Source organism: Ogataea parapolymorpha, chromosome II (genome assembly GCF_000187245.1).
Source record: "Ogataea parapolymorpha DL-1 chromosome II, whole genome shotgun sequence".
Taxonomy (NCBI): domain Eukaryota; kingdom Fungi; phylum Ascomycota; class Pichiomycetes; order Pichiales; family Pichiaceae; genus Ogataea; species Ogataea parapolymorpha.
Window position 1 is genome coordinate 416893 of NC_027865.1, and position 27003 is coordinate 443895.

Sequence of the window (27003 nt, forward strand, 5' to 3'; positions counted from 1 at the left end):
AAATATGTTACCGATAAGCAAATATGTCACCTAGCGTTAGCGTTAATTCAATTTATTTTAGGTAGCGCATTTAGAAAAGGCGGTGCAACAAAAACCGTTTTTCCCAAAGAGGAATTCTTGCGGGGGCTAGATACTGAAGCTCTCTGCGTGGAAATTGAAACCGCAATCATTAGCCCAAAGTTGGACTCTGTTCACAAGGCCAATAGGACCTGCACCAATAACCCATGTGGACTCATCCAGTTCTCCCCCTCTTTCTTGAAATCTCTGCTGTCTGTTTTTTACGAATTGCTCATTAAGGAAAAGCTCGTCTTGCGCATCCGAACCCAACATATGGCCATCACTCTTTTGATAGTGTAATTTCTGGCCCTTGTTTTCAATTGTAATTTCGTTGCAACACACTGACTGGCCGTTGTGTATGTCTATCAAGGGGCCAATACACGAAGAGCCAGTGCACCAATTGTAGTAATGGATGCCCAATCTTGGCCTTCCAAATTCAATCCGACAAGCTAAACCTTTAAGAATCCAGTAATCTGCCAAATCATCATAGATACCAGAAGAGGATGAGTAACGCAAGCTGAAGGAGTCACGTCGTTGGGCAGATTCCGTAGGGGTGTCGAGGATTCCTGAATACAACGAGGAGCTTCTAGGGACGTTTGGTTCGGGATTTCTGCATTTACCATCCAGATCCAAATCGACATTTTCAAACTTGTCTTCATCCTCAGCAGAGTACCCAGATTTGAGTAGCTCAGCATGATGGCGAAGAGGGATGTATGCAGCCCTGTTTTTCTGGGCTGAACTTTCGTGAGCAAGAACAGGGTCGAATTCATTAGCCATTGTTTGATAGCTTACCTTGGACTGCATGAGAGGTGACTTTTCATGGTATTGCGGAGAGTATGTTCCATTGAGGACTTGTTCCTGGTTTGAGAGCTCCATCTGCCTGTTGAGACGATGAAGTTCCCTTATCGCTCTTTTGAAACTATAAATCTCCTGCTGACTGTAGGAGCCAGTGATGAAAATGTCGATGCAGTCGTCGTTGACTAGTATGTTTTGAAAGTAGTCCAAGATTTTGAGGTCTTCATGATCCCTGAGAACCCAAATTATCTTCACGGTGGCCCCATTATAACTAAGTGTCCTCAAAATTGGGAGAGCAAAACTGATTGCAGATCCTCCAACAACTATTAAACATTTTTTGACTTTAGTATGGAAAAGGAGCGAACGTGGGTTAGCATTTTTCATTGGCTTCAAGAAGCTCAAGTGAGGTAGATATGCCCCTGTGATGAGATATTTCTTTTCGGATGACAAGTCGAAGCGCCCCTTTCGGATGATCATCATCTGTTTTTCGTCAGACGGTAGGGTTGCAATCGTGAAAGGATGCTGAACTGGCGCCAGAGAGTGTCGCCAGATTTGTTTCAGATAGTTAGAGTTGTCAAACTCGTTCATTCTCAAATGGCAACCCGGCATTATTGACTTCACTGCCAGTGCTGATCCAGGGAAGGTCACAAGCAGCAGATTCGCAGAAAGCTGGGTCACCTCAATCGAGGAAACTTTGGAGATCCTAAATTTGAAGTAAATTTGGTACACCAAGATTGCAGCATTGATGGCAGTCAGGTATGGAATAGGTGGTCTGACATGAACGTACAGGAACAGTACTGCCGTCCAAGTGCAAATGTAATGGAATGCAAAGAATACGTTGTAGAACCTCCGTCTCATTTTAGGCAACGAGGTCACCAAAAGTAGGATGAAACAAACAAGTGCGTAGATGCCATATAGATTGTCGCGTTTCCGGATCTTTGACATAGTGTTGCGTTGCCAAAAAATCCAGATGTACAATATCGTGTGTACTATGCTTTGGAGAATCAGTATGCGAGAAAGCCATTTATGTATTGGCAGCAAGGTGAGGTATAACGTATCCGGTAAAGGCGATGGGCGAAGAGTTAGAAACAAGACTGTGGGTAGACAGTATGTTGCCACACGTCCTACTCTAGCAGCCAAAAACTGAATGTCGGAATGCAGTTCAAGTGCTGACAGAACGCCAAGAACAATTGTCCAAAACAGAATGGTTTTTATCACTTCCAGATGGAGCGTGAAGTAGTTGTTTCTGAAGCGGAGGATTTTGATTCTGCGAACGATTTTCCTGTAAATTTTCCATGTAATAGGTTTCGCTATTCGATTCCAATAGGGAATCAGTAAAACAAGGATCATTGTGACAGCAAACGTGATATAGCCGTACTTGACTGTGATTTTCAACCTCAATGCTTTGTTTTTCCCTGCCTGGTCTTCGGGAAGGAGCCGAGGTACCCAATCCCAGGACATATATGCAAGAGTTAATGAGGATTTTCGAATAATACAAAGAAAAGTATGCAATTGTTTGCAAGTTGATCCAGATTTTATAGGAAGGTAATTTATCTAATCGATCTTTAGTAATCATAGCATCCGTGCACAGCCCTCTCAGGGGCTAAGCAGCTTTCTCGAAATTACGCCCCTTGGGTGTTTTTTGGTCACGTGAGATTTAAAAGGTCTTTGCACACTCCTTGGACCGCAGTTTTATTTCACCAGAGTTGAAATGGCAGAGATTTATCAACAGAGCCCCCTCGCACCAAGAAATTAGGCCCTGCGAATGTTTTTTTTCCCCCGTGGTGCCCGCGCGGTACCCAGGCCGCGAGCCCCCGGTGTGAGAGCGGGAAGCTGCCCTAGTGGTGAATTTTTCATTTTGAAAAAATTTTTAAAAACCAGACCTGTATCTACAGCTAGTTTAACCTATACCTGTTCAATATGGCTGACTTTTCTCTCACTCAGGAGGATCTGCAATTGTTGATTGCTGCCAACGCCCACTTGGGTTCCAAGAACACCAACGTTCACAACACCTCATACATCTACAAGACCAGACCAGATGGTGTTAACATCATCAACGTTAACAAAACCTGGGAGAAGATTGTTCTCGCTGCAAGAATCATCGCTGCTATTCCAAACCCAGCTGATGTTGTTGCCGTTTCTTCTAGAATCTACGGTCAAAGAGCTGTCCTCAAGTTTGCTTCCCACACTGGTGCCACTGCCATTGCTGGTAGATTCACCCCAGGTTCCTTCACCAACTACATCACCAGATCGTTCAAAGAGCCAAGATTAATCATTGTGACAGACCCAAGAACCGATGCCCAGGCCATCAAGGAGTCCTCCTACGTTAACATCCCAGTCATCGCTTTGGTTGACTGTGATTCTCCAGCAGAGTACATCGATGTTGCTATCCCATGTAACAATAAGGGTAAGCACTCCACTGGTCTGATCTGGTGGTTGCTCGCCAGAGAAGTTTTGAGACTCAGAGGTACTCTCATCAATAGAGAAGAGCCATGGGCTGTTATGCCAGACTTGTACTTTTACAGAGACCCTGAAGAACCAACATACGAGCCTTCTGCTGCTGATGAGCTTGCTGACGAGCTTGCTGAGGCTGCTGCAGAAACCGGAGAGGCTGAATGGACTGCTGAGCCTACCAACGCTGACTGGGCTCAATCCTCCTCTGCTGCTGACTGGGCTGCTGAGGGAGCTGAGCAGACCGAGAACTCTGAATCGTGGTAATTAAGATACTATGTCTCTATCTGTTAGCAAAAAGTTAAGTCAAGTAATACATACATTGGTTAACCTGCGTCGATCACCGACGTTGCATAGTATATTTCCATTTTATTATTTTTGGAAAATAACATCTTTGTTTATGTTCTTACTCTGATATAGCCTCAAATTGGTTCTTGAAAGCGTTCTTATCAAATTCCTGGTAGTGCTGTTCTTGCTGACGCTGGTTTTTCTTCTTCTATATCAGGTCGTTGTTGAATTCGTCACTACTCCTGTCTTGTTGCCCAAAGAACAGCACTAGCCCATGCAGAAGTCCATTGTCTCCATTTTTTGGCCCACAGATTTGCTGAATCCTGTGTCTGACCACAATTTGGTTGTAGTTGGATACAAGCTCAACAGCCAAATTGTGGTGATTGACTACATTCGGTATTCAAACTTCAAAAAGCTCAACTTAAAAATAGAGAAGAATAACCTTTGTCTAGAGATTATAGGCACAGTCAACTTCCATCATTTGAACTATAGAAACTTCAGGTTTGATGATCGCACAAATATCCCTGTCATGGAAGCACACGAGAACCTCATTCTGTTCAAGCCTCCCCTATCCAAGAAACTGGAATATTACTCCATTAAACCGATTTCCGTGGATATTTTCTGGACTGTGACTCCGCAGGATGTGTTACCTTGCTCTCAATCACCACCTAACAAATTGGATTTGCATTTCGGTAGGCCTTCGAGAGCCAGAGATCTCGAAAATGTCATGAAATTCATTAATCTCACAGAGTATACAAGATACAAACTTCTAAACTCCCACAAAAAAAAAAGCTCCTTCTACGCGGATACCATCGGCCGTTTTATCAACTGGTTTGGCTCTGTTGTACTTGCTTTGTATTGTGCAACCTTTCAGCCAATTTGCAAAAAATTAATCAGCATTTTGAGCTATCCACTGTGGTTCGGTCCAGAAACCAAGACATACGTCACCTTGTCGACTTGCAGCTTTGTACTTCACCAGCTGAACTTCAGAGCCAAGCAGTTTCACCACCTTCCTAAGCAATTTCAACGACTGCGAAACTCCAATTATGAAACCGAGAAACTGTTGATAAAAGGGACTAGATTTTCTCCCAGTGAATATATCAAATTCTATAATTCACTTTGGCTAATACTTAATGACTTACTTATGGGTATTGTGATGTCAAACATGTTGTCTAAATATCACAGCGTTCTGGTTCAGGGAATGAATACACTGATCTTGAAATTCGAAGACTCGTTACTATATTTAATCAAGTGGCTCATGAATTTTCCCGGTGGTTTCAAACTTAACAATGAACTTGCTGAATTCTTCGGAGAGCTCTTCATGTGGGTGCTGGACTTCTGGAGTGAATATGTACTCCGAACAATGATGAACAACTCCTCCATTATCATCAGAGCTATTACACTGCTAGTCAAACTTGGCGGACTAAATATGCTCATTGCTTCCATTATGGACATTCTGGATATAACAAGTTTGCACTTGCGGTGTTTCTACTTCGCATCGACTCGTGTATTCAATTGGCAATGGCATATCATACAGTCTTTGTTCAGACTATTCTACGGCAAGAAGTACAATATTTTGAGGAACAGAATTGACTCTCATAACTATGAGTTTGACCAGTTGCTTTTCGGTATCATCATATTCACACTTTTGGTTTACCTATTGCCTACGGTGATTGCATTTTATTTGTGCTTTGCGGTTGGTCGGCTTCTCACTCTCGTCCTTCATACGGCTCTTGAATCTGCTCTGATCACGCTTAACCATCTGCCAATAGTGGTTCTTCTTCTCAAAGCAAAACATAAAGAGAGATTGCCTGGCGGTGTTATTTTCGAGTGCAGAACTGCAGTCAACGACACTCCCTATTTCCAGCTAATGGCAAGACCACTGAGTTTGAAGGAGATTATCAACAGCCACATTAAGTCGATGACGATCTTCAATCTCAACAATCTCCGAGAATTCCAGCTCGAAGGCTCCGAAGCCAACATCAAAACTGTCATTAATCAATGGAACCGCGTATCGCTGGTCCGAGTACTTAAAAACATTGCATTTGGGAACTTCATAGACAGCTTCGACTATAAGAGACTGTTCTAATGTATAAAGATAGGTAGCTTAATCGATTGGCATTATATACAGATCTATTTCCGCTTCTTTGTTGGAGCTTCAACTGGAGCCTTCAACTTCTTTGGAGCACCTTTTCCTCTCTTTCTCAACATTGTCACTCTTCTCTGTCTGTAATCTTCATCTTCGTTGACGAGTCTGAAGTCATCCACGCGCCAGAGTTTGAAAATCTGGAACACAGTTGGGAAATCGGCAGGTCCGTAATAATTCGATATTATTTGGCCTTTCAGTGGTTTTCTCAAAACCTGTGCCTCTGTTCTCAACCGCTCAGGATTGTATGTAGTTCTGAATATATTGCATTGTAGCTTCGTTAGCTCTTTGAGCTTTGCCAGTTTCGGCGGGTTCAATAGTCGACTCGCCATATTTGAGAGAAGCACTGGCACCACGATTTATTTTTCAATTTTCAGCGACCTATAATTTAGCACCGCCGCTTTGTGGCTCGTGTTTAGTCTATCACTCTATATCAATTTTGGGTCCTTCATCAATGAGCCATGTGCATTTGTTTAGTGAGTTGACAGCAATCACAAACAATTTGGATCATTTCATTCCGCTTGGAGTTCTGTATCTTTATGGACGGCCTCCAATGCCGTCCAAATGTTTGGAGGCCCCCGATGGTTGGAGCTGGCTAGAGCTGCCGTATCAAGGCGACCTGGAATTGCGGCCAGGCACAGGCTTGAGCAGTATAATGCATGACCTGCGCTACTTAAACTCTCGGGGACACGTGAGGATGACATATAAGCCACTTGAAAGCGAAGTTTCAGTGGTGAGGCTTTATGTGTTGCCTCACGATGTCAAAGATTCGCAAGTGGTTCAGAAATTCAGATCTCTGTACGCTCGTGGCGGACGCGCAGACAGTTGGCATGCAAAGACATACAAGAATGTTATGCTGAACTTGATCAAAGTTCTGGATTACGATGAGGGTGCCTGGAATCTCGTGTCAGATTCCCAGCTGCTAAAGTACCTCAAGAACCATAATATTCTTCTGTTTCCCTCGATGAGCCAATTCAAAGCATACAACCTTGCAAACATAGGGAAAACCTGTTTGGATGAACCCTTTGATCATCATCTGAGAAGAATGATAAAGTGTTTGTCGTATAGGAGATGTCGAGAAGAACCCAAGAAAGAAACAATTGAAGACCGACTCATCAGAATATACAGTCAAGTCAATTCGCCTAATTTCAATTTAGAGGAACTGGACTCCGGGTCAAGAGAGACCATCAATGAAATCTTGAATGGGAAGATTCCTGGAATGAAAAGTGACCTATACAATTATCAGAGACGGAGTGTTGCCAAGATGTATGAAAAGGAAGTCTCGATCAGATCAGTTCACATTCCCAACTTGATCATCCTTCCTCGAGACAGCAAATCATTTTATCTGGACATGCAATCGCTGACATTTATGAATAATGCATCGTTCTATCATACACCAAGAGGAGGGATATTGGCGGAAGATATGGGTTTAGGAAAGACGTGCATATGCTTGGCCCTTGTATGCCTTTCAAAGTATCAGATTTCCGAGATTCCCCCAGAGAATCGCTCCAAAACCACTCATAAGCATATGCTGAGCCTTTTGGATATATGCGCCAAACACATCAACGAGCACTCCATAGAATGGAAGCAGTTTCATCACGAGCTACCTCGTGCTTGCGTCCAGAAATTAGAAGCCAACCTGGGATGCTTTGAGGTATTGCAGTTCAAAGTTCCAAACTACACAACACGAACCAGTCGAGATGTTGTGACTGAGACCAGAAAACTCTATGTGACATCCTCGTCGTTGATCGTTGTTCCTGATAATTTATTCCATCAGTGGAAAATTGAGATTCGAAAACATGTACAAGAGGGCTACTTGAAAATACTGGAACTTCAAGGACAGGCTGAACTTCCTCAAAGTGTGGCCGAGGTAATCAATAATGACATTGTTCTCATATCTCTCAACTACTTCTCAAGACAGTCTGAAAAACCAGACTCAATTTTGAGGTCGATATACTGGAAAAGGCTGATCATTGACGAAGGACATTCCATGAACTCTAGGTCCACACGGGCTGTGCTGCTTGCCAAGCAGCTGGCTGTCGAGCGCAAGTGGACAATCACAGGAACGCCTACCCTTGGACTCACTAATCTACATGTGGAAGAAACAGAAGAGGACTATACCATCAAACGGAAATTCAATGCCAGAGATGATTTGGTGAAGCTAGGCACTGTCGTTTCCAATTATCTAAAAGTTGAGCCTTGGAGTACAAACCCAAAGTTGTGGCTCAATAATGTGATCAAACCATTCGAAAATAATAGTTTGAATGGAGATCACCAGCTAATGCAAATACTACAAAATCTGCTTGTGAGGCATTCTGTGAAAGATGTGGAGTTTGACATCAAGCTCCCAAAGCTAACGCACCAGCCAGTGTTTCTCAAGCCCTCGTTTTTTGACAAGTTGTCGATTAATCTATTCATAGCAGTTCTTGCAACTAACGCGGTCACATCCGAGAGAACGGACAGAGATTACATGTTTCATCCCTCAAATAAAAGTATTTTGAGAAGACTAATCAACAACCTCCAGAAAGCCACTTTCTATTGGACGGGCTTTTCTATTCAGGACATTGAAAACTTGCTTAGTATCTGCAACTATGCGCTGAATACTATCAAAAATCGGTACTCTAAAGATGACATCAAACTGCTGCAGAGCTCTATCTATACCGCCAAGGTTGCCCTGAGTAATTCTCGATGGAGAACTAATTGCAGTGTTCACGAAATGAGCTATTTCGTTTCCAATTTACCGTTAATGTTCCACAAAACCATGTCAGTTGCCAACTACGAGTACGAGGTAGATGACTTCCACAACCCAATAGGCGTTTATGGGTATCCGCAACTGCATGCTGTTCAGAAACTATTTTTCAAGAACCGACTGGTGAAAGAGAGTTTTCTTTTTGAGAGAATACTAGAGGAAAGCTCTAAAGAGTTCTGGATCAAGTACTGGAAGTCCAACGAGTCCAAGGAAAGTCGGAAACGGGGATCGTCAAGGGTTTCCAACCAAGACAGTATTGACTTGGATAGTGTACGGCTAATCAATCACGAACCTAAGTGGAAAAACGAGTTTGACCCTGCAAAAGAAGAACTCGAGATAACTGCCAGGCCCCAGAAGCGAACCACGAGACAACATTTTGAGTCTTTGAACCAGTCGCCACGAAAGAAGATTAAGTACATTCCAGAAGGGTGCGATACCCCTAGAACTCCAGAACCTACGATACCGGAAGGAAACTTTGCGTCGCATTTGCGCCATGCTCGAATTCTGGGTACTGCATCTGTTAAATTGTCGTATTTGACATCACGACTGTTAGAGAACCAAACTGTCGGAATCAAGTCGATCGTGTTTTACGAGTTCGAAAACAGCGCCTATTACCTCACTGAACTGCTTGACCTGTTAGGCATGAATTACCTAATGTACTCAACATATGTCAAGATAGCGGAAAGATCTAATAACCTGACAAAATTTGATCTGTGGGACACCTCCGTCAGTGGTGGTATAGTTCTGGTAATGGATGTGAAACTGGCATCACACGGACTGACAATCATATCTGCAACGAATGTGTTTTTCCTTAATCCAATCTGGAATAAAACAGTGGAAGCACAGGCAATCAAAAGATCACACAGAATTGGACAAACCAAAGAGGTGTACGTTGAAACTCTAATATTAGACAATACAATCGAGAAAGAAATGTACTTGAAGAGAAGTCAGACAAAAGTGGACGAAACCAAAGAATTGATTGACAATACGGGAATGCAAGAATACATTATGCGGTTCGAGTTTCTTAAGCTATTCGAGCACTTTCAAGAGGAATACGAGCCAATCCGTTCTCAAACTCGCTATAAAATGGACCTGGGTGTGCCAAAGGATGATTATGACGATGGCTTAAAGCTATTCGGCGTTGAAAGCACGGTCGAAAACGGGATAAGAACCTGGAAGCTTCCTCTGTTCACCGAACAGAGTCTGGCACGCACCACAGAAAATGAATCCAAAATCAAAGACGAGCCGATTGACATTTTTAAGACGGACTTTGAAATGCAACAAGAAGCCACTGTTTCTGGTAAGCTCTTGCAAAAGCTTAGAAGTCAACGAAAAACTGTTCGTTTTGGCTGAATCTAAAAGGAACGTAAGATGAGCGCTCCATCGATGGAGCCACTGATCAACCTGTCATTAACCGAATCCACATCCAACACCGTCCCCAGGTGTCCATCGAGCCGACTCTTTAATCTCCGGCTCGCAAAGTCCCATACATATACATGAGCATCATTGGATCCACTAATGATATATTCTTTGCCGTCAGACTTCTTTACTGCTTTCAAACGTATCAGAAAGTCATCTGGAGAAGCCTTAGCCCCATCAAAAACGTACGGCCGCGCCCGAAGTCCCTTTGTATATAGCCTTGAGTCGTAATATTTGATTGTGTTGTCGACAGATTTGGATACAAGGTACGACTCGTCTGGAGACAACGCTAGCGAGGTCACATTATTCGTCTGATTGCACTCCTCCCAGCAGAGCGTGCTCCTTTTGCGCGCATCGTAGCAGGACACTGTTGGGTCAATTCCTGCGAAATAGAACCTTTGGTCTCTGGAATCTATTGTCACTGTAAGAAGAGGATATTTGTGTTGGATGCTATCAATTTCAAATCTCGACCGTGAGTCCCACAACTTCACAGATCTGTCATCCGAACATGTCACAAGCATGTCGTTTTCGGAATTGGATATTTCATTGATACACATTTTATGGTGAAATGTCTTAATTTTCTGGTTTTTGGTGATATCAAATACGGTTGCTGTGGAGTCAGCAGAAGCGACAAGTAAATGATTTTCGTTGAGGTGAGACCATCTAATCGAGGTGATGGCTGATTTGGTTATATTGGCCACATTGTATTCGTAGGGCAGCTCTTCTCTGATCAGCTCTGGTGAATCTGGGATCTTCCAAACGATCAAATTTCGATCCACTCCCCCAGAAGCCACGAGCGTCCCGTCTTCGTTAAATCTGTTTGCAAGTACAGCGCCTTTGTGCCCATTCAAGCGTAACACATAGGGGACGCTGGTGCCGTTCTGGTGCACTACCAAAGACATTCGACTAGAAGCTATATTTTTCACCTGCAAAAATTAAATTATCGACGCGACGATTTCTCCCCCGGATTTCGTTAGGCAGCCCTGTGTCTGGCCCCGGTGATGGCGGTATTAATTTTTCATTGGGCAATCGTCAGAGTCTTGCCATTATATTTATCGATTCAGAATCATGCTTTCCAGAAACGTCGCTTTTGCTTCCAGAACCAACAGATTGGCTTTTGCCAGACTCTACTCGGAGGGTTCCACAGGCTCTACCCGCAGTGATGGTTCCTCTGATGCTTTCACCGTAAGCATAACACCACTCGCCTAGTTTTTTTTACTAACTTTAATTAGAAACGTGAAAAGGCCCAAGAGGATTACTACATTAAAAAGCACCAGGCTGAGCAAATTGCTAAGCTCAGAGAGCAATTGGCCAAGCAGAAGGAGCAACTCGACCACCTCGAGTCGTCTATCAAGAAAGACTAAGCCAAACTATTATTCCAACAAATTTATCTAGTACGTAACGTTACGAATACTTATTCTACACAGTATTAGTAAAAGATCAGTTCAATTTAGGTCTCTTGACATTGTCGAGCGAGGCCTCCTCCTCGTCGACTGGACCTGGGCCATCATTGGCTTGAATTAATGGAGTCGAGATGTCAGCATGGAAGTCTTTGATGATGGAGTCCACGTCGTCAATTGTGAGCGGCCTCACGTCTCCAAGCTTCTTAATCTTAGTGGTAACCTCCTTGACCTGGTCGTCCGACAAATTGAGGTTCAATTGTTCAACTCTGCTCTTAATAGCGTTCCATCCCGTCAATCTGTTGGCGAAGTGGATATAACGCGACAGACCAAAGTCAGATGGGTTGAGAATCTCATAAGTGGATGGGTTGGCCAAAATGGCTTTGGCATGGATACCAGCCTTGTGCGTGAAGGCGCAGAAACCGGTGATCGGGTTGTTGAACGGAATGTTCACCTGCACAGCCTCAGCCACCAAATTCTCCAGATCTCTCAATTTGTGCAGCTTGTACTTGGACATGACGTACTCTCTGTCTGCTGCGATCATTCTAGCCATCAAACCGCCTAGTGGCGTGATACCATTTCTTTCTCCAATACCGAGAACGGAAACGTCGATGAGTTTTGCACCTGCCTCCAAAGCCGTGTAGGCGTTGGCAATGGCACAGCCGGTGTCGTTGTGGAAGTGACATTCGATGTCACATGACACGACAGACTTCAAGGTCTTGACCAGCTCATACACCTGTCTAGGATTGGCACAGCCCACAGTGTCGGCAATACCCACTCTGTTCACGCCGATCTTGTCAACCGTCTTGTAGATGTTGAGCAGGTCGACAATGTCAGATCTGAATGAGTCCTCGGAGGAAAATCTGATTTCAATACCCTTGGACTTGACAAACTCAATTACTTCGACGGCAGACTTAGTGATGTAAGACATGTCCTTACCGTGAGAATACTGTCTCAGAAACTGGGAGGTTCCAATGACCACATCGACACCATCAACACCGGTCTCCACCGCAACCTTAGCATCATCCATATGACATCTAATGTGAGTCAGGATCTTAGCCTTAAGCCCAAGTTTACAGATGGCCTCACAATCGATTCTACTTTGCTCGGAAGCAACAGGAGAAGTCAGTTCAATGTAGTCGACACCAAAGTCATCCAAAGCCTTGGCGATCTCAATCTTTTTTTCTGTGCTGAAGAAGGCGTTGGCAAACTGCTCACCTTCTCTCAAGGTAGACTCAATCAACTGGAAAGATCTAACGTTTGATAGATAATCGCTAGGATTTGGTCCATAAGGATTTACCTGGACCTTCTTGTGCTGCTCTTCAGAGACTTTTTGATATTGATCTGACATGTTAGTCAATAAAACTGCTTCAGAACATACCTAATGAGGACATATTGATAATCAATTTTGTAGATAAAAAAATCCGCCTCTTAAATTACTCAGAGATGAAATTTTATCACGAAAAAATTGACTACACGACCTGCTGAATATAAATTTTCTAAAACAGGTATTATATGATGCTATGATAAATATTCATACCCTGTGCCTTCGCTGTCTCGTGCAAGATACTGCTCATCGATAAGTACCTCAATCGCTTTCTTGATGTCCGCCACAGTAGGCTTGAACCGATCAATCATCTTGTAAACTTCACTCGTAAGCTGCTCGTGCTTGTAATGTTTTCTAGCTTTCATCACCCTCACGATAGAAGCCTTCAAAATACCGTGATGGCGCATTTGGATCTCCGTGTTTGTGTCCTTCTCCTCATTCTTGGAATCTGTTATCTTCACCCCTGATGCGAAATTCACTTTGATACGCTTGGATGTATATTCCTTCACGATGGTGAAAGTTGTATGAGGCTTCGTGATAGCTTCCTCGCCTGGAGGATTCTGAATCAGAAGTTTGTTCTTGACTAGGGGAACGATGTTGGCTTTGAACACATCCACCGGAGCAGCAGTCGCTTCTAGTAACTCAGCAACGCTCAGCGTATCTGCTTCGTTGAATGGGTACAAAATGGCCATCTGGAAAAGTGTGACAGTGAACAAAAATGGAGGCTTCCCAGGTTTCGAGATGTTAGCTTTCAGCTCGACTTTGGACCGATTCCAAATCCAGCTCAGCTGCCGTCCAGGGAACTTCGACTGATATATAGAAGCGAACTTCTCTTGTGTGTTGATTAGCATTGGTGGCAGCAAAATAGATTCGTTGCTCTTATTGAAAATGGACTGCCAAGCACCAGAGTCCAAAATCCGAGGTTCCAAATCAGAAACATACTCTTTAGGGTTAGGCTCCTGCATAATGGTTTCTTTGTACAACGCACCGAGGTCCCGCGAAACTCTAATATCGTTGAACATGTTCGTGATTTTGTTTGTGTATTCTTGCGTGTTGGCCGATCTCAACTTGCCAATGATCAGTTCCTCCCTTTCGCCGTCTTCTGGTGTCATTGTTGAACCCATCAATCTCTTGGACAGGAACCTCCTGTACCAGACCTCAAAGCTTTCCTTGTCATCAATGAACTTGAAAACTGTCATGAGCTCGTCAACAGACATATCCTCAGGTTTCTTCCTAAGCATCTCGTCCGCATATTTAGCAAGAAGATCTGGTGTCTTGGATTTGGATTTGTCTTTAGGGGTAGCAATCGGGTTATAGTTTATGAAGGATTGACATGCGCTGTCTAAAGCCTTCACAAATGCCTCATTGTTTTCGAAAGATTCCTTCACCACGTTTTGAAATTTGTGGTAAACTTTCAAAAGGGTCTGAATATACGTCTTTGCATCGACATCATATGCAACCCCTTTCTTTGATTTAGGTTTTCCATCTTCTTCCACACTCTGTTCCTTCTGTTGTGCCTCAAGCTGCAACTTGAGCTCTTCAACGGCATTAAGACCCTGTTGTCTGATGTACGCCTGGAATTGCTGCAATAGTGGGTCTATGGTCATTGGCACTCTTTTCAAAAGATGGTGCATTCTTCTGATATCAGAGTATCTTTCTTGGTCAAGCAATGGAGTTAGTTCAGAGCGAATGACATCTGCATGGTTAGTTATCAAAACCTCATTCAAACAATCGTTCAATGGTCTTCTCGTATGATCGTTTAGCTCTTCGAGCCTCTTCAGCTCTTCCTCTATCCTCTGCTCTGCTTTCACTAGGTAATTAACAACTCCGTACTCCTTGATGAAATTTTGAGATTCCTCAGCGTAGAAATTGTATGTTTCCGTCAAGAAAGATTTCTCGAAATCATTGATGTAGACAGATAGGTTCTGCTTCTTCAGATCGTTCACGTCAAATCCTAGAAGGACAAAGGATTTGATGGCCACACTTAAGTTTCCAATAGATTCGATTTTGTTCAGTCGTTGATCGCGAATCTGCTCCATGATCTCTGACATCAATATGTCTAAATTCGTGTGAAACTTGTAATCTCTCCAGGAAAGTAAACACAGACTGAGAATGTCGTATATTTCCCTGTGGCCATCACCTCGTTCTTTGGTGACCCAGTATCTATTTATGTAGTCGAGGACATCGTTCAGCCTTGTGGATCCAATTAGGTACCTTTCCCAGGTCCGGATGTAGAACTGAAGAAAAGATTCGCCCTCCTTCTGTTTCAAATTCTCCAGGTAGTGTTTTAGATAGGTCTTAAGTTTGGCATAGAGTTCCCCACCAACCAATCTGACAGACCCATCTCCAGGACCCCCTCCAACGCTCGATGCAGCAGGTCTTCTAGAAGATGCAGCAGTACAGTAGTCGTAAACTTTGGTGTATGTCTGTGTATACATGAACGAATCAAGAGAGGAATTCTTCTCATCACCGAGGATCACATGAATAGCGGGCTCGATTTCCTTCCATGTTCGATCCAGAAATGAGTTTGACATATTTCAATGGATGGATAAGTAGCGCAAAGGTGAGCACAAATCAGTCAATATTACAATAGGTTGCAAAGCTGAAAATTGACAAGGTAGCGTAAGTTATAATCTTCCGATAATGCTACCGTTTTTCTCTTGTCCCCTTTGTTTGTTTGCCACAAATGTTTTTCCAAGTTGAAAAAAGAACTCGCGTGTAAGGGTAAAAAATAGCCATAACTAAAAAAACGTAGCTGCGAACTTTTGATGCGATATATATTATGCTAAGATAGTCTTTGGTCATTTCTGTTGACCATTTGCACCACTTTAATGATGCTGATTGTAAACATTATACACCAAACGACCAGGATGATGAAGAGAAATGCGGCTAGGGTTCGTTGACGACTGCACATCGACACTAGCAATTTGGGGTTACTCATAATTGAGTGGTTGACTTTGCAAACCCATCGGGAATCGTAAAGTGAATTGAAGCTGAGAGCCAGGTTAGCAGAGGAAAAAATCACAAACACCAGCTCGCACATAATCAGTCTCAATTTAGCTTGCGGATCCCTGAGTCCGAGCGGCTGAGATGTGAACTCATCGTAGCTGATATAGAACAGGTACAAAATGGCCACAGACTGCACAACAATTGCCATTATTGTACTCGGTTGTTGCGAAACGTGGTCAGTGGTATCTAGATGATTATTCAAAACGACTATGCGAGCGGCCAGCCCCAGAGCAACACATGAAAGAAATAGGGTGAACATTCGGAAAAAAAGCGGGACGTATGAGTTGTATATCAAGATGTCATTCAATCGAGGCTTCCAGTCTTTCTTATTCTCGGAAATCCAGTAGCCTGCCTTCGATCTATATTTGGCTTTATGATAAGCTCCTGAATTGTTTCCATTCATATCTCCACTGCCATGGAGCGCGGAGTATGGCTGGCCGTTGTACATGCGCTGTAACTTCTCCTCGCCTCTCCAATCTTGTTCCAGTTTGTAGCTATCCAAAATGGACTCAGCTCCTGACCGATTGAATTGATCCGGAGCATAGGCGTCAATGTTCCTGAAAGTCGAAATAAAGCGACTCCAATAAGTAGGACTGTAGCAATTGTCATTCGGCTCTGGCTGAAGCGGAATCTGGCCTCGCTCAACACCATCTAGGACGTAAGGCGGAATCGGTTGGATCTTGTGTCGGTAGTGTTTTGGGGTTTTCTGAAAGATGTCCGGACCATTATTCAGACCGCTCGACATGGTGTTTGAATTTACACCTGATCCAGAGCTAGGTCCGGGATGACTATCAGACATGATGGTAACCTTTGGATCTCTCCTCTCAAGGTTTGTCTCTGGCTCAGTAAATCAAGCGTTTAGCCTGCAGTTGAAATGTCCTAACAAAACTAAGTTTAAGCACAAAATTGAGCACAATTTCTTAGAGCAGAGCCAAGAAATAATGTCCCATCCTTACACCACGACCATAACATCTGTGATGCGCTGAGTTGCATGATGGAAAGTCAATGATAAATTGTAAAGCAATGCCTCGAATATGCCAATTGCTCAGAGTTACCTTCTTTCTGTTTTGTGAATAGCTCAGCAGAAAGTTTAATTGGTTGGCTCGTATCGAGGGCTACTCCTGCGTCAATTTAAATAACTTTAGATATTAAAATATTCCTAATTTTTCATCGTAGTCACTTCTTAAGAGAAATGTTTGCAAACCGTAGCACCATAGCAAGTCCGATAAATTCCATGCATCAATTGACAAGGGTGCCAGAGGCACTTCCGCGCTACTCGTTATGAAGTTCATGATACGCTCAAGTTGCCACCATGATTACGTAATTGGATATTCAATGGTAGCAATCTCTAAATAATTATCAACCTCAGAATAATCAATCAAGATTTACTGAGCCCTAAAACCCAATCAAAAGCTCTTCTGAGGTACCTATTATCATGTCGACACTGATACGTAATACCAGGATGGTATATACTGGAAGAATCTCTTTCAGGCCGTACCATTCACTGGTGGAACGCATCAAATCGGAGGTTCAGGCTCATCCAATTTATATCGTCTGTTTACCTATCACGACCAAGAAATCATTTTTCTTCTGCCAGTACACTCCAAAGGCCTTACCCAACGGCAAGGAAGGGATGGATACAAAGCTAGTCAACTGGGCAGCGAGAGCATGGAATAAACTTGAAAGGTCCGAAAATAGAATCAACAAATCAATTGTGAGTCTTATGCATCGTCTTCTAAATGAAATACCGTGGATGGAGACGTGCTTTAGGTCCATACCGTCGCAAAACAAAATTACTCGATATCTCAAAGATTACCAGAAACCAGACGAGAAAACAGACAGGACATCAGACCAGGATCGCAAAGTGCATCCAGGATTGGTGACCCAATTAGACATTTCTCCGGAGGAACTGGAGCAAATACCTTTATACTACCCATCGTTGTTGCTCTCTAGCGAGCAAATCACTAACGAACTTCGATCAGAGATCCAAAAAGGTCACGAGTACCATAAAAAGTACCTGCTTGTGAATCTCTTACTGCTGCCACTAACAATTCCTTTTGCATTGATCCCACTGATACCCAACGTTCCTGGATTCTACCTTGCTTATCGATCGTACTGTCATTTGACGGCATTGAATGGAGTGAAGCATCTTCGTTTTCTGCTGGACCTAAAAGGTGGCGAGGAGCACCATCTTCAGATGATCGGTTTACAAGATGCACACAACCTTTTCATCGAGTCCACAGATGAAACTACAAGATCCAATGTGCTTGAACACATTAAAAAGGGTGATTTGAAAGAAAAGCTATTGCTCGATGAAAGCTCCATCACGAACATTTGCAAGGCTTTTGGAATTGAGAAATTTGAGCCCAACTTGCATGTCGCACTGTATCAGGAACGTAAAAGGCTGAGCCAGGAAGGTCTTGAGCCCTCTAGAGATTAGATCCTGTAATAATGAACACTATTTATTTATGATAATTTGCACGTGACCGTAGCCGAGGGTTCTTTTAGGAATGGAGCTTCGAACATCTGGAAAAAAAATATTGTAGCTTGCGGGTTCATAATTAGAGAGCACACGACTACGTCGGCGAGGCTGGTCCACTATAAATATAAAACCTTTTCAGCATTAGTTTTTTTATACCAAAAGTTATTATCCCAGGATGAGAGCTAAGTGGAGAAAGAAGAGAGTTAGAAGACTTAAGAGAAAGAGACGGAAGGTCAGAGCTAGATCCAAATAAGTAAATTGGCGGGCGGAGAATGGCCAAGAGCAATGGCTGAACCGGTGACCATCTCGAAGTCTTTAGTTAGAGTTGTCTTTTCAACCATTCGATATGTGTGATTCTCCAACATCTGGATATGCATTGAAAGTCTTTCCATTGTTTATATTTAGTGTGTCCGTTAATATACTTGAGACTGGATCCAACATCAGTTAGTAACAACCGAAGATCCAAGAGTACCACGGGTCCTGGTCTGGCGACTCGTTTTGGATAAATTGAGATTGGGGTCCATCTGCACGATTTGTAGTTTCCCCCTTAGTCAATTCGGACATATGTCGGTCGACGTCCAACGGCGATGCCGTCACCGTCCGCATGTCCTCATTTGGATTACGTCCGAAAATGACTGTGGTCGTCCCCATGCATCTAAAAGAATTCGAGTACTGAAAATCAGATGGCATATCGTCGAGGTCAAAAGAGCTATTTAGGTCTTGGATCCAGCGGAGGGTGGTGGTTCCCAAAAGCTGTTCTGGTTTTCCATGATCAAATATTAGGGTATCGTTTCTAACGCTGTCATTCTCTGGCGCTGTATTTTTTACTGGTTCAACTATCTGTCTTTTGGCCAAAGTTTCTTTCTGGTAAGGGTGGTTTCCATCCAACGCCAATGAGACGCTGTTCTGGCTCGAAGTAGGTCTCCAGCGCACTAATCTCTCCTCCATCATTTCAATCAGCCAGTGAGACGAAGGGAAAAGCCGATTTGATTGTCGACGTATGACTTTTGACCTGAGAGTAGGAATTACCTCGGCAGGATCTAAAGAATATGGCGGCTTATGTGTGGGCGAATCTTCAATCCTATATGTGCTCCAGAGAGAACCAGAGCTGGGGTCCATAAACAAGTGTAGGTATAAAAGGAAGGTAAAATAAATATCCTTTGCCCTTTTTTAGCAGATGTGTCGTGCACAACTCACAGCAACACTTTTTCATGGGTTTGGGACAAAACACCTTTTGATTGAAACAGAAGGAGTGATGTTCAATTGATCTATTCAATATAATATTGCAGAGTTTTGAATAATACATAATCTTAGAGAAGTTACATACGCTATTTCATAAAAGCCATTTGACAGCACATTATTTGGCACATTTTCAATAACTGAAAGTACACTCCTACTGATAAACATACGATAATTCACCATGGATTTGGATTCGGATATACAGATGGAAGATGCCGTCGAGCAAACACAGCCAGAGACCACAGGAAAGGAAGCCTCGCTTTCCCAGTTCCCCATAACCACGGCCGACCCAACTACCCAGAGAAACACGTTGGATGGCTGGATAGAACAACTGAGCCAATGTAAGCCATTGAGTGAGGAGTCTGTCAAGCAACTCTGTGCGATGGCTGTTGAGGTTGTCAAGGGGGAGGAGAATGTTCAACCGGTTCAGGTACCAGTCACCATTTGTGGAGATATCCATGGACAGTTCCATGATTTGATGGAACTGTTTAAGATTGGAGGCCCATGCCCAGATACGAACTATCTGTTTATGGGAGACTATGTTGACAGAGGCTACTACTCAGTGGAGACAGTCAGCTATTTGGTGGCTATGAAAGTTAGGTACCCAAGGAGAATTACCATTCTCAGAGGAAATCACGAGTCGAGGCAAATTACACAGGTTTATGGATTTTATGACGAATGCTTTAGAAAATATGGTTCCGCTAATGTTTGGAAGATGTTTACCGACCTATTCGATTACTTCCCGATCACCGCATTGGTTGACAACTCCATTTTCTGTTTACACGGTGGCTTGTCGCCAATGATCGAGTCGATCGATCAGGTCAGGGAACTCAACAGAATTCAAGAGGTTCCGCACGAGGGACCTATGTGCGATCTGTTGTGGTCTGACCCTGACGATAGAGGAGGATGGGGAATTTCTCCTAGAGGTGCTGGTTTCACTTTTGGTCAGGACATATCCGAACAATTCAACCACACAAACGGGCTTTCGCTTATTGCCAGAGCTCATCAGCTAGTGATGGAGGGTTACAGCTGGTCACATCAGGATCTGGTGGTTACTATTTTCTCTGCACCAAATTACTGCTATAGATGTGGAAACCAGGCTGCAATTATGGAAGTTGACGAGAATCACAACAGAGACTTTTTGCAATACGATCCTTCCGTTCGCCCTGGCGAGCCTACCGTGACCAGAAAAACTCCAGATTATTTCCTATGACGTGCTCTAACCATTACAGTTACTAAATTGGTTTATTTGTATCACCAACATTCATTATCATATTTCATTACGTGACTATTTCACAATTTGGAAGCTCCATGGAATAGTCAGGTGCACAGTTTTGTCGTCGTCTATGAATTTGGACACGGCATTGTAGGAGCCTCTTGCCAGTAGTCCGCTTGGCGCTTCCACCTCGTCAAACACCTTTTCATAATAAGGTTTGTCTACTGTACAGGGAGCAAAAGATCCGAGTGGCTCATCTAGCTTGTCCACAGTGATTCCTGTCTTCTTCACAGCCTGCAGGTATCTTAAACCGGTGATGATTTCTCCTTGGATACGGAACTTGATCACCAGCTGGTAAATGCTTTTCTCCTTGATTTTAAATGACACCTTTGGATCTTTGACGTCTTCCAGCTCGACAATCACTGGAGGCTCGCCTCTAATGTTAAGAGTCATCGAGAGAATCACCACTGTTCTCTTGTCCCCTTCCTTGACAGGTAAAAGTTCTCCTGTATTCAGACCAAGCGACCGCTTCCACTTGTTGAGCGACTCATCGTTAGCATCCAACTGCGCGTACTCTTGGAGAGACTTTTTTTCGCCGACTTTGAAGCCAGGAATCTCTTCAGGAACCAATTCGGTGTCTGACATGTTTTAAGAATAAACAATATTTGGAGAAATTGGCAGATTCTTGTGGATCTAAAAATTCTGGACGTTTTAAATTGAGCATAATGTCGTTACCGCCTTGCCACATTTTGTGCCAATCAGATCCTCACACACAGCGAAATGTTTTGGACACATTGTTTGAGCCGTGTGACACGTTGGCAGACATTTTAATTCCAACGGTGTTTGGACGTTCTTTCTCCACATACAGCCAATTGATCGAGGCATGCAGAGATCAACTGAATAAACTCTATCTCGAATATGTTAATGACCGGAGTCTAAAGCTGACTATTGATGCCATAGTCTCTGCACACCCAAGACTGGGTCCGCCAAAGGACGCGAATGCCAAACTCTCCTCACATTCATCTTCAGAACAGGCTCAACTCAATGCAGACCCTGAGCTTGCACAGAAACTAGTGGAACTTAATGACAGCTACGAAGCTACCTTCCCGGGACTCCGATTTGTCGTGTTTGTGAACGGAAGGTCAAGAGACGAGATAATGAAAATTATGAACGAACGCATCGCAAGAAACGATATGGACGCCGAAATCAAAGAGGCCTTTGACGCGATGTGCGATATAGCTCTCGACAGGGCGAAAAAAAACCAATCTAAGTTATAATACAGACTCACATGATATCGTTATGTTAGATCATATACATTAGTAGATGTGATGCAGTCCAGCTCGAATCCTCATTTGTCACCCCCGTTGCTCCATTTTTTGTGGTTCTTTTTCTCGCCGTTTTGAAACGACCTGTAGTACCCGTTGTTGTTGTCAGGATACTTGTTTCTTCCATTGGAGTACCGTCCCCCATTGCTGCCCGGCCCCATCTGATAATACATGCCCGGATGTGGAGGCGGGTAGTAATACTGATACGAAGGCACCATCTGAACAGGAGGCATGGAGGCAGAAGCGGACAGAGGTGTCGATGACGCGGAATTAGGCGAACCTTCAGCAGGCACCTGGGACGCTGGCATTGGAGCGATGGACGTTTCCGGTGGAGTTGGCACAGCGTAGATGTAAGGGTACGGTGGCATTCCCGAAGAAGGGCTAGGAGAAAGTCCCTGCTCATCGGAGGGCGACGTGCTCTTCATGTTGACGGGGGCAGACTCCAGAGGTTGCGGCATCATTTGAGGCGGAGGCCCGTATGGATAATTGTACGGAACAAATGGATGATAGTAGCCGTACTCTGGCATTGGTGGATGCTGATATTTTTTTCTATTCCCGCGAGGCCGCGTGTCGGGCTCTCCATCGACAAACCCATTGGGCCCATCCATATCGCCGTGATCTACCCTACTGCCTAGTTTTCGGAATGATTTGTCGTCTTCCAGATAATGCCCGTTGCCGTTTTTGTTATAGCCCGAGCTACCATTTTGGTAGCCTTCCTCTTTGCCATTTTTTTTGTTGGCTTTGCCGCTTTTGCCAGAAATTGGCCGCTCATCTTCCTGTTCGCGGTCCAGACTCGAGCTGAAATACGATTTGTAGTTCTCGAAAATCTCCGAGACCCTTATCCTGTCGAGTTTCTCCATTGGATCAAATTTAATATTTCTGAAATCTAGCGGCTTGATGTTGCCCTCATCGTCGAACGCTGCCGATTTCTTTGTTTCGTCATCGGCGTTCACTAGTGAGGTGTTGATCTTGAACAAAACCATCGAATAACCGTCGTTCGACAATATGTGCCCTAAATTGTAGTACTCGGCTAATTTATGAGTCAGTAACCGGTAGTAGGAATTCAGCGGGGTCATTTTCCACGAATCGACGTTGGGCTTTACTATGAACTCGATGATCTCTGATTCCAGGTTGATGATGAATTTGCGGTCGTTGAGGTTCGATTGATTGTTTCTGCCATTCATGTTGAACAGCGACCTCACAAGTATCTCCGGTACCTCGTAGGCGTCAGACAGCTCTTTGATAATTCCTTGCGGAGTGGACGCCTTCAAATCTATTGGGCTGAAAGACCTCTTGAGCGTTGACGCCGAGGACGAATTTGGTTCCGATTGGTCCTCAGCCATCCTGGTGATATATCTGGGTGATGCTATCGATGACTTTGTCTTTCGTGAGCACAATTCCAATACCTCTGAAATTCCAGCTATTCCGTCCCGATTGTCTGGTTTACAGACGATTGTATCCCAGTCTCCAGGAAGAAATCAGCAGTGGTACTTTGTTTTCTTTTCCAGTCTTAATTTTTTCCTGCGCTCTTGTGCCCCCCGCTAAAACACGCGACAGGTTTTGTTGTGACGCTAGATTACCCGACATTATTTCCCTACAGATACTCCATACATACGCTCCTTTCGACCACCCGAGCGCTGGGGTACGCCGTTTCTTTTGCGCCAGCATCTCCTCTCAACCGCTCGCCTTGTCCGCCGCCAGTTAAACCAACGCTTAATGATAATAATAGTAGCCTAATTTTTGGGGCGCGGAATTTGTCACCAGCGAGAAAAACAGTTCCGTAAAGCGCACTTGAAATCAATTTCAAACCGATTATTCCATGTTCACGTCGCCCTGGCTGTCTCTGTGTCGACGGCGCTCCTTGATAAATTGCTCGATCTTGTTTTTCAGCTCAGTGTCCTCAGCCACATCTTCAAGCTTCAACGGCGTACGATTGAAGGGATCCGTTGGATCGTTCATCAAATGCGCCTTGAGAACAGACCGGTCCATGCTCACCTTGGACTGCGGAAGCTTCACCGGGTCCTTCATCAAGGTGAACATGAGCGGATCGAGGAACTCGTCTGGAATTTCTCCAAGCTCCAACTCTTCCTCCTCGTCCTCAACCTTCACCTTTTCAGCTTGCTCAACAAAGCTGTTCAGTTTAGTGCTGAATTCGACGTCAATTTTGCCGACTTTGTTGAGAATCTGAATCGCACGTTTGAAACAAGCAGGACTGAAAGATCTCGAGTCTCTGGCAACAGCCTCCACAAACTCCTGGCCGTTAGAAAGATTGATGAAAATCGAGCAAATGTGTAGCAGCAGCTCTGAGGGATTGAAATGGTATGTTTCAGGGTCCTGCACCCTCAACTCGTTGCATCGTGGCCCAACCAGGGCAACCAGGTTGTAGTTGAGCATACCAGCGAGTCTATCAACAATTTCCACAATGTAGAAAGCCGAAGGAATCTCCTTCGTGAACAAATCAAACAATTGTATCGTCTTGTTGGATAGCTGGACTAGAGACTTGGCCATTCTCTCGCTTTCCTGCAACTTCTTGTTCAGATCCTCATCGCTTTCTTCCGTGGCGGGAGAATTTCCCTTTTTGCGCGATGCTATCTCCCGTTGACACGTTCCAATGGTGTGCAGATGGTTCAATGACTCGTCTAGCAAGTAGGTTGTGTCGTTCAGCATACGTGCAATGAGCCGCACAAAGAATTTCTGGTTCTTCGAGATGCGTCTCAGATCAGCTCTGTAAAAATCAAATTTCCACAATTGCTCTAAAATCATCGAAATGTGACATCTGGCATTGAACTTGTCATAGAATTGAGAGGATGCGCCCGTTTTTTCCACCATCACATAGAAATCTAGTAAAGAAATCAGCAGATTTTCCTTGACAAGATCGTTATTGTTGAAGATATGGACCATGTATCCATCCATGTTGTTAGCCATAGGCAAAGAGCCAAAAAATAGAACCTCTGTAAGTCTGGCCTTCAAATGTGGGTTATTGACCAGTTCAGGACATCTGAGGATGATTATTGCAAACTCTATGAATTGATTTAGCTGTTTTTCGTTCTGTAGCATTGGATTGTTGCTAAATTTCGCAATATAATGGCAGTAATTCACGATGCCCTCAATAAAGATTTCAGGGTAGTATTTGAATGGCACAGGAGCAATGCTTCTCAAGTACTCAAAGTCGTCGAACTTGTCGACATCGTCATCAAACTTATTGAATGGTATTTTGAGTGCAATGTTTGGATAGCTGTGAGTAGGCTCAATAAGCCTGATGAAGAACTTGATTGCTCCGTTGATCACGTCAAAAATCTCAAGCTGCAACTCCCTGTTCAAAGAGCACATGTCGATGGACAGTTTCATCGACTTCAGTTTCTGCAACTCTTTTTTCAGAGGCTTGAGTCTGGTATCGGCAAGCATCTTGGCTAGCGGGTTTGCATTATCAGTAGAGGTTTTTTGTAGCATTTCCTCCAATTTTGCGAGTTCCTGTGTAAGTTGTTTGACATGATTGGAAAGTCTTTCCGAATTGATAATCATACCTCCAAAACCGTACTGCAGATAGCTGAGCATCAAAAAGAAGCATTCAGATATAAAGTTCAATGGCTCGTCAGAAAGACTGTCTTCAGGATAGTGTTCTTCATATTCTTGGATAGTGGAATTAATCTTGGTTTCCTCCTTCAGGTCCAAAAGTTTGTTGCGGCGACTTAGATAGTCCATTGAGATTTTGTCGATCTTGATTCCATCAGACAGAAAGGGTTGTGAAAGCTTGACAAGAACCATGGTGATGCAGAACATGAATGAGTCCGAAGCGAGTTTTTTCGGATTGGCGTGCTCTCCTCTTCTCAGATGGTTCTTATTCACGATCTCAGCTAATAGTTTAAGAAACGCTGTACGACACGCTTCTCCAGACCTCACAATCTTGTCGCAAATTCCAAATAATCTGTTGATCAAAACCACCTGCTCACTGTGAAGAGATTCATGGACATTCTTGATTTGAATTTTAGTGAGTCCTTCTGGATAGTTCGAAACTGCGACTTCGGGTAACAAAGGAGACACTCTAAGCACGGGCCCAAGAATGGTCTTCAGCTCAAACTCGTTGGCCTTGAGCCCTTCTGGGTGGAATCCGTCCACTAGGTAGAGCTGCGAGGCAATGGTCTTGTTGGAGACCAATATCTGATAAACCGTCAAGATTTTGGAGTAGTCGGTGTCGGTGGAGTAGTTTAGACTCAAAAGCTGTTGAGACAGATGCGGAAGGAAAACATTGAGGAAGTCTAGAACACTGTCATTGTCGATCGATCTGGATATGATGTCCATTAGGAAAGTATCGTACTTGTTGATGGAAGACCACAATTGGCGAACAATCACGTCCAGCTTGACCTCGTCAACATACATGTCGGGAACCTGGAACAATAAGAGCGAGTAGCTTGAAGTCAGCCTGATGACTTCGTCAATAAGGTGTAATTTAGTCTCCTTGCTCGGCTCGTCATTTTTGATCAATCTGCGAACACTTTTGGCCTTACTCCAACAATCGGACAGGTACTCAAACGGAGTTTCGTATTTGGTGGAATCAATTCCCCTCTCAGTCAAAATGTCTAGCAGGATGCTATCGATCGAGTCTGTATTGAATGTCTGCAACTCCTGAGCCATCGATTCCAGGTACGTGTACTTTAAAGCTTTTTGTTTAGACAAAGTGGCCTGTAGAATAAACTCGAGTTTCGTGTTGATCCAATCTTCGATCGACTCGGTTTGTCTTCTCTCTGGTGAGCTAGACCCGCTGATTGAAGGCTCGCGGGTACTGGACACCGATTTGTCGAAAGGTTTCACGACAGACGACGCGACAGGGCTAGGAGTCACTGGACTGGCGATTTTTTTCGGTTTTGGCTGCGACGGTTCGTTTGATAGGGCCGCAAGCCTGGCCAATCGCTTGGCACGAATCTAGAACGTTAGCATAAACGGCAATTTTGCGCTAGAAAGACACATACCTCTTCCGGATCACTCATTTCTAGACCTCGAGCTGAAACTAGTGGTAATTTTTTTGTTTGCCACCATCTAGTAAAGATTACCAGCGGTGCAAGGAGGTTAGGAAAGGTTTACAAAGTACTTTTGCAGATTCTT

The 27003-nt window shown here is 43.9% G+C and overlaps 17 protein-coding genes across 17 annotated transcripts; 7 read left to right on the forward strand and 10 right to left on the reverse strand.

Moving 5' to 3' along the window:
- Positions 1 to 126: 126 nt before the first annotated feature.
- HPODL_04761 (uncharacterized protein) lies at positions 127 to 1797 on the reverse strand (the record flags this gene model as incomplete). The annotated part of the gene is made up of 1 exon (XM_014081108.1): positions 127 to 1797. One exon carries the CDS (start codon positions 1795 to 1797, stop codon positions 127 to 129), a length of 1671 nt encoding a protein of 556 aa, XP_013936583.1.
- A 975-nt stretch (positions 1798 to 2772) lies between these two features.
- Positions 2773 to 3570, forward strand: HPODL_04762 (40S ribosomal protein S0; the record flags this gene model as incomplete). The annotated part of the gene is made up of 1 exon (XM_014081109.1): positions 2773 to 3570. One exon carries the CDS (start codon positions 2773 to 2775, stop codon positions 3568 to 3570), a length of 798 nt encoding a protein of 265 aa, XP_013936584.1.
- A 295-nt stretch (positions 3571 to 3865) lies between these two features.
- HPODL_04763 (N-acetylglucosaminyl-phosphatidylinositol biosynthetic protein gpi1) lies at positions 3866 to 5680 on the forward strand (the record flags this gene model as incomplete). Its single annotated transcript, XM_014081110.1, has 1 exon — positions 3866 to 5680. The coding sequence occupies one exon, from the start codon at positions 3866 to 3868 to the stop codon at positions 5678 to 5680; it is 1815 nt and encodes a 604-aa protein (XP_013936585.1).
- A 44-nt stretch (positions 5681 to 5724) lies between these two features.
- Positions 5725 to 6069, reverse strand: HPODL_04764 (Mitochondral 37S ribosomal protein S27; the record flags this gene model as incomplete). Its single annotated transcript, XM_014081111.1, has 1 exon — positions 5725 to 6069. The coding sequence occupies one exon, from the start codon at positions 6067 to 6069 to the stop codon at positions 5725 to 5727; it is 345 nt and encodes a 114-aa protein (XP_013936586.1).
- Positions 6070 to 6191: 122 nt separating this feature from the next.
- On the forward strand, positions 6192 to 9839 carry HPODL_04765 (putative ATP-dependent helicase; the record flags this gene model as incomplete). The annotated part of the gene is made up of 1 exon (XM_014081112.1): positions 6192 to 9839. The coding sequence occupies one exon, from the start codon at positions 6192 to 6194 to the stop codon at positions 9837 to 9839; it is 3648 nt and encodes a 1215-aa protein (XP_013936587.1).
- A 2-nt stretch (positions 9840 to 9841) lies between these two features.
- On the reverse strand, positions 9842 to 10807 carry HPODL_04766 (U5 small nuclear ribonucleoprotein; the record flags this gene model as incomplete). The annotated part of the gene is made up of 1 exon (XM_014081113.1): positions 9842 to 10807. One exon carries the CDS (start codon positions 10805 to 10807, stop codon positions 9842 to 9844), a length of 966 nt encoding a protein of 321 aa, XP_013936588.1.
- A 166-nt stretch (positions 10808 to 10973) lies between these two features.
- On the forward strand, positions 10974 to 11269 carry HPODL_05125 (uncharacterized protein; the record flags this gene model as incomplete). Its single annotated transcript, XM_014081114.1, has 2 exons — positions 10974 to 11090; positions 11138 to 11269. 2 exons carry the CDS (start codon positions 10974 to 10976, stop codon positions 11267 to 11269), a joined length of 249 nt encoding a protein of 82 aa, XP_013936589.1.
- A 76-nt stretch (positions 11270 to 11345) lies between these two features.
- HPODL_04767 (Homocitrate synthase, mitochondrial) lies at positions 11346 to 12699 on the reverse strand (the record flags this gene model as incomplete). The annotated part of the gene is made up of 2 exons (XM_014081115.1): positions 11346 to 12649; positions 12687 to 12699. The coding sequence occupies 2 exons, from the start codon at positions 12697 to 12699 to the stop codon at positions 11346 to 11348; spliced, it is 1317 nt and encodes a 438-aa protein (XP_013936590.1).
- A 127-nt stretch (positions 12700 to 12826) lies between these two features.
- HPODL_04768 (Cullin) lies at positions 12827 to 15166 on the reverse strand (the record flags this gene model as incomplete). Its single annotated transcript, XM_014081116.1, has 1 exon — positions 12827 to 15166. One exon carries the CDS (start codon positions 15164 to 15166, stop codon positions 12827 to 12829), a length of 2340 nt encoding a protein of 779 aa, XP_013936591.1.
- A 251-nt stretch (positions 15167 to 15417) lies between these two features.
- On the reverse strand, positions 15418 to 16386 carry HPODL_04769 (putative membrane protein; the record flags this gene model as incomplete). The annotated part of the gene is made up of 1 exon (XM_014081117.1): positions 15418 to 16386. The coding sequence occupies one exon, from the start codon at positions 16384 to 16386 to the stop codon at positions 15418 to 15420; it is 969 nt and encodes a 322-aa protein (XP_013936592.1).
- A 717-nt stretch (positions 16387 to 17103) lies between these two features.
- HPODL_04770 (uncharacterized protein) lies at positions 17104 to 18081 on the forward strand (the record flags this gene model as incomplete). The annotated part of the gene is made up of 1 exon (XM_014081118.1): positions 17104 to 18081. One exon carries the CDS (start codon positions 17104 to 17106, stop codon positions 18079 to 18081), a length of 978 nt encoding a protein of 325 aa, XP_013936593.1.
- Positions 18082 to 18567: 486 nt separating this feature from the next.
- Positions 18568 to 19242, reverse strand: HPODL_04771 (uncharacterized protein; the record flags this gene model as incomplete). Its single annotated transcript, XM_014081119.1, has 1 exon — positions 18568 to 19242. The coding sequence occupies one exon, from the start codon at positions 19240 to 19242 to the stop codon at positions 18568 to 18570; it is 675 nt and encodes a 224-aa protein (XP_013936594.1).
- A 301-nt stretch (positions 19243 to 19543) lies between these two features.
- On the forward strand, positions 19544 to 20575 carry HPODL_04772 (Serine/threonine-protein phosphatase PP2A-2 catalytic subunit; the record flags this gene model as incomplete). The annotated part of the gene is made up of 1 exon (XM_014081120.1): positions 19544 to 20575. The coding sequence occupies one exon, from the start codon at positions 19544 to 19546 to the stop codon at positions 20573 to 20575; it is 1032 nt and encodes a 343-aa protein (XP_013936595.1).
- A 75-nt stretch (positions 20576 to 20650) lies between these two features.
- On the reverse strand, positions 20651 to 21223 carry HPODL_04773 (Rho GDP dissociation inhibitor involved in the localization and regulation of Cdc42p; the record flags this gene model as incomplete). The annotated part of the gene is made up of 1 exon (XM_014081121.1): positions 20651 to 21223. The coding sequence occupies one exon, from the start codon at positions 21221 to 21223 to the stop codon at positions 20651 to 20653; it is 573 nt and encodes a 190-aa protein (XP_013936596.1).
- An 80-nt stretch (positions 21224 to 21303) lies between these two features.
- On the forward strand, positions 21304 to 21855 carry HPODL_04774 (allantoinase 1; the record flags this gene model as incomplete). The annotated part of the gene is made up of 1 exon (XM_014081122.1): positions 21304 to 21855. The coding sequence occupies one exon, from the start codon at positions 21304 to 21306 to the stop codon at positions 21853 to 21855; it is 552 nt and encodes a 183-aa protein (XP_013936597.1).
- Positions 21856 to 21926: 71 nt separating this feature from the next.
- On the reverse strand, positions 21927 to 23246 carry HPODL_04775 (uncharacterized protein; the record flags this gene model as incomplete). Its single annotated transcript, XM_014081123.1, has 1 exon — positions 21927 to 23246. One exon carries the CDS (start codon positions 23244 to 23246, stop codon positions 21927 to 21929), a length of 1320 nt encoding a protein of 439 aa, XP_013936598.1.
- Positions 23247 to 23715: 469 nt separating this feature from the next.
- Positions 23716 to 26888, reverse strand: HPODL_04776 (UFD2 Ubiquitin chain assembly factor; the record flags this gene model as incomplete). The annotated part of the gene is made up of 2 exons (XM_014081124.1): positions 23716 to 26823; positions 26871 to 26888. 2 exons carry the CDS (start codon positions 26886 to 26888, stop codon positions 23716 to 23718), a joined length of 3126 nt encoding a protein of 1041 aa, XP_013936599.1.
- Between the last annotated feature and the right edge of the window lie 115 nt (positions 26889 to 27003).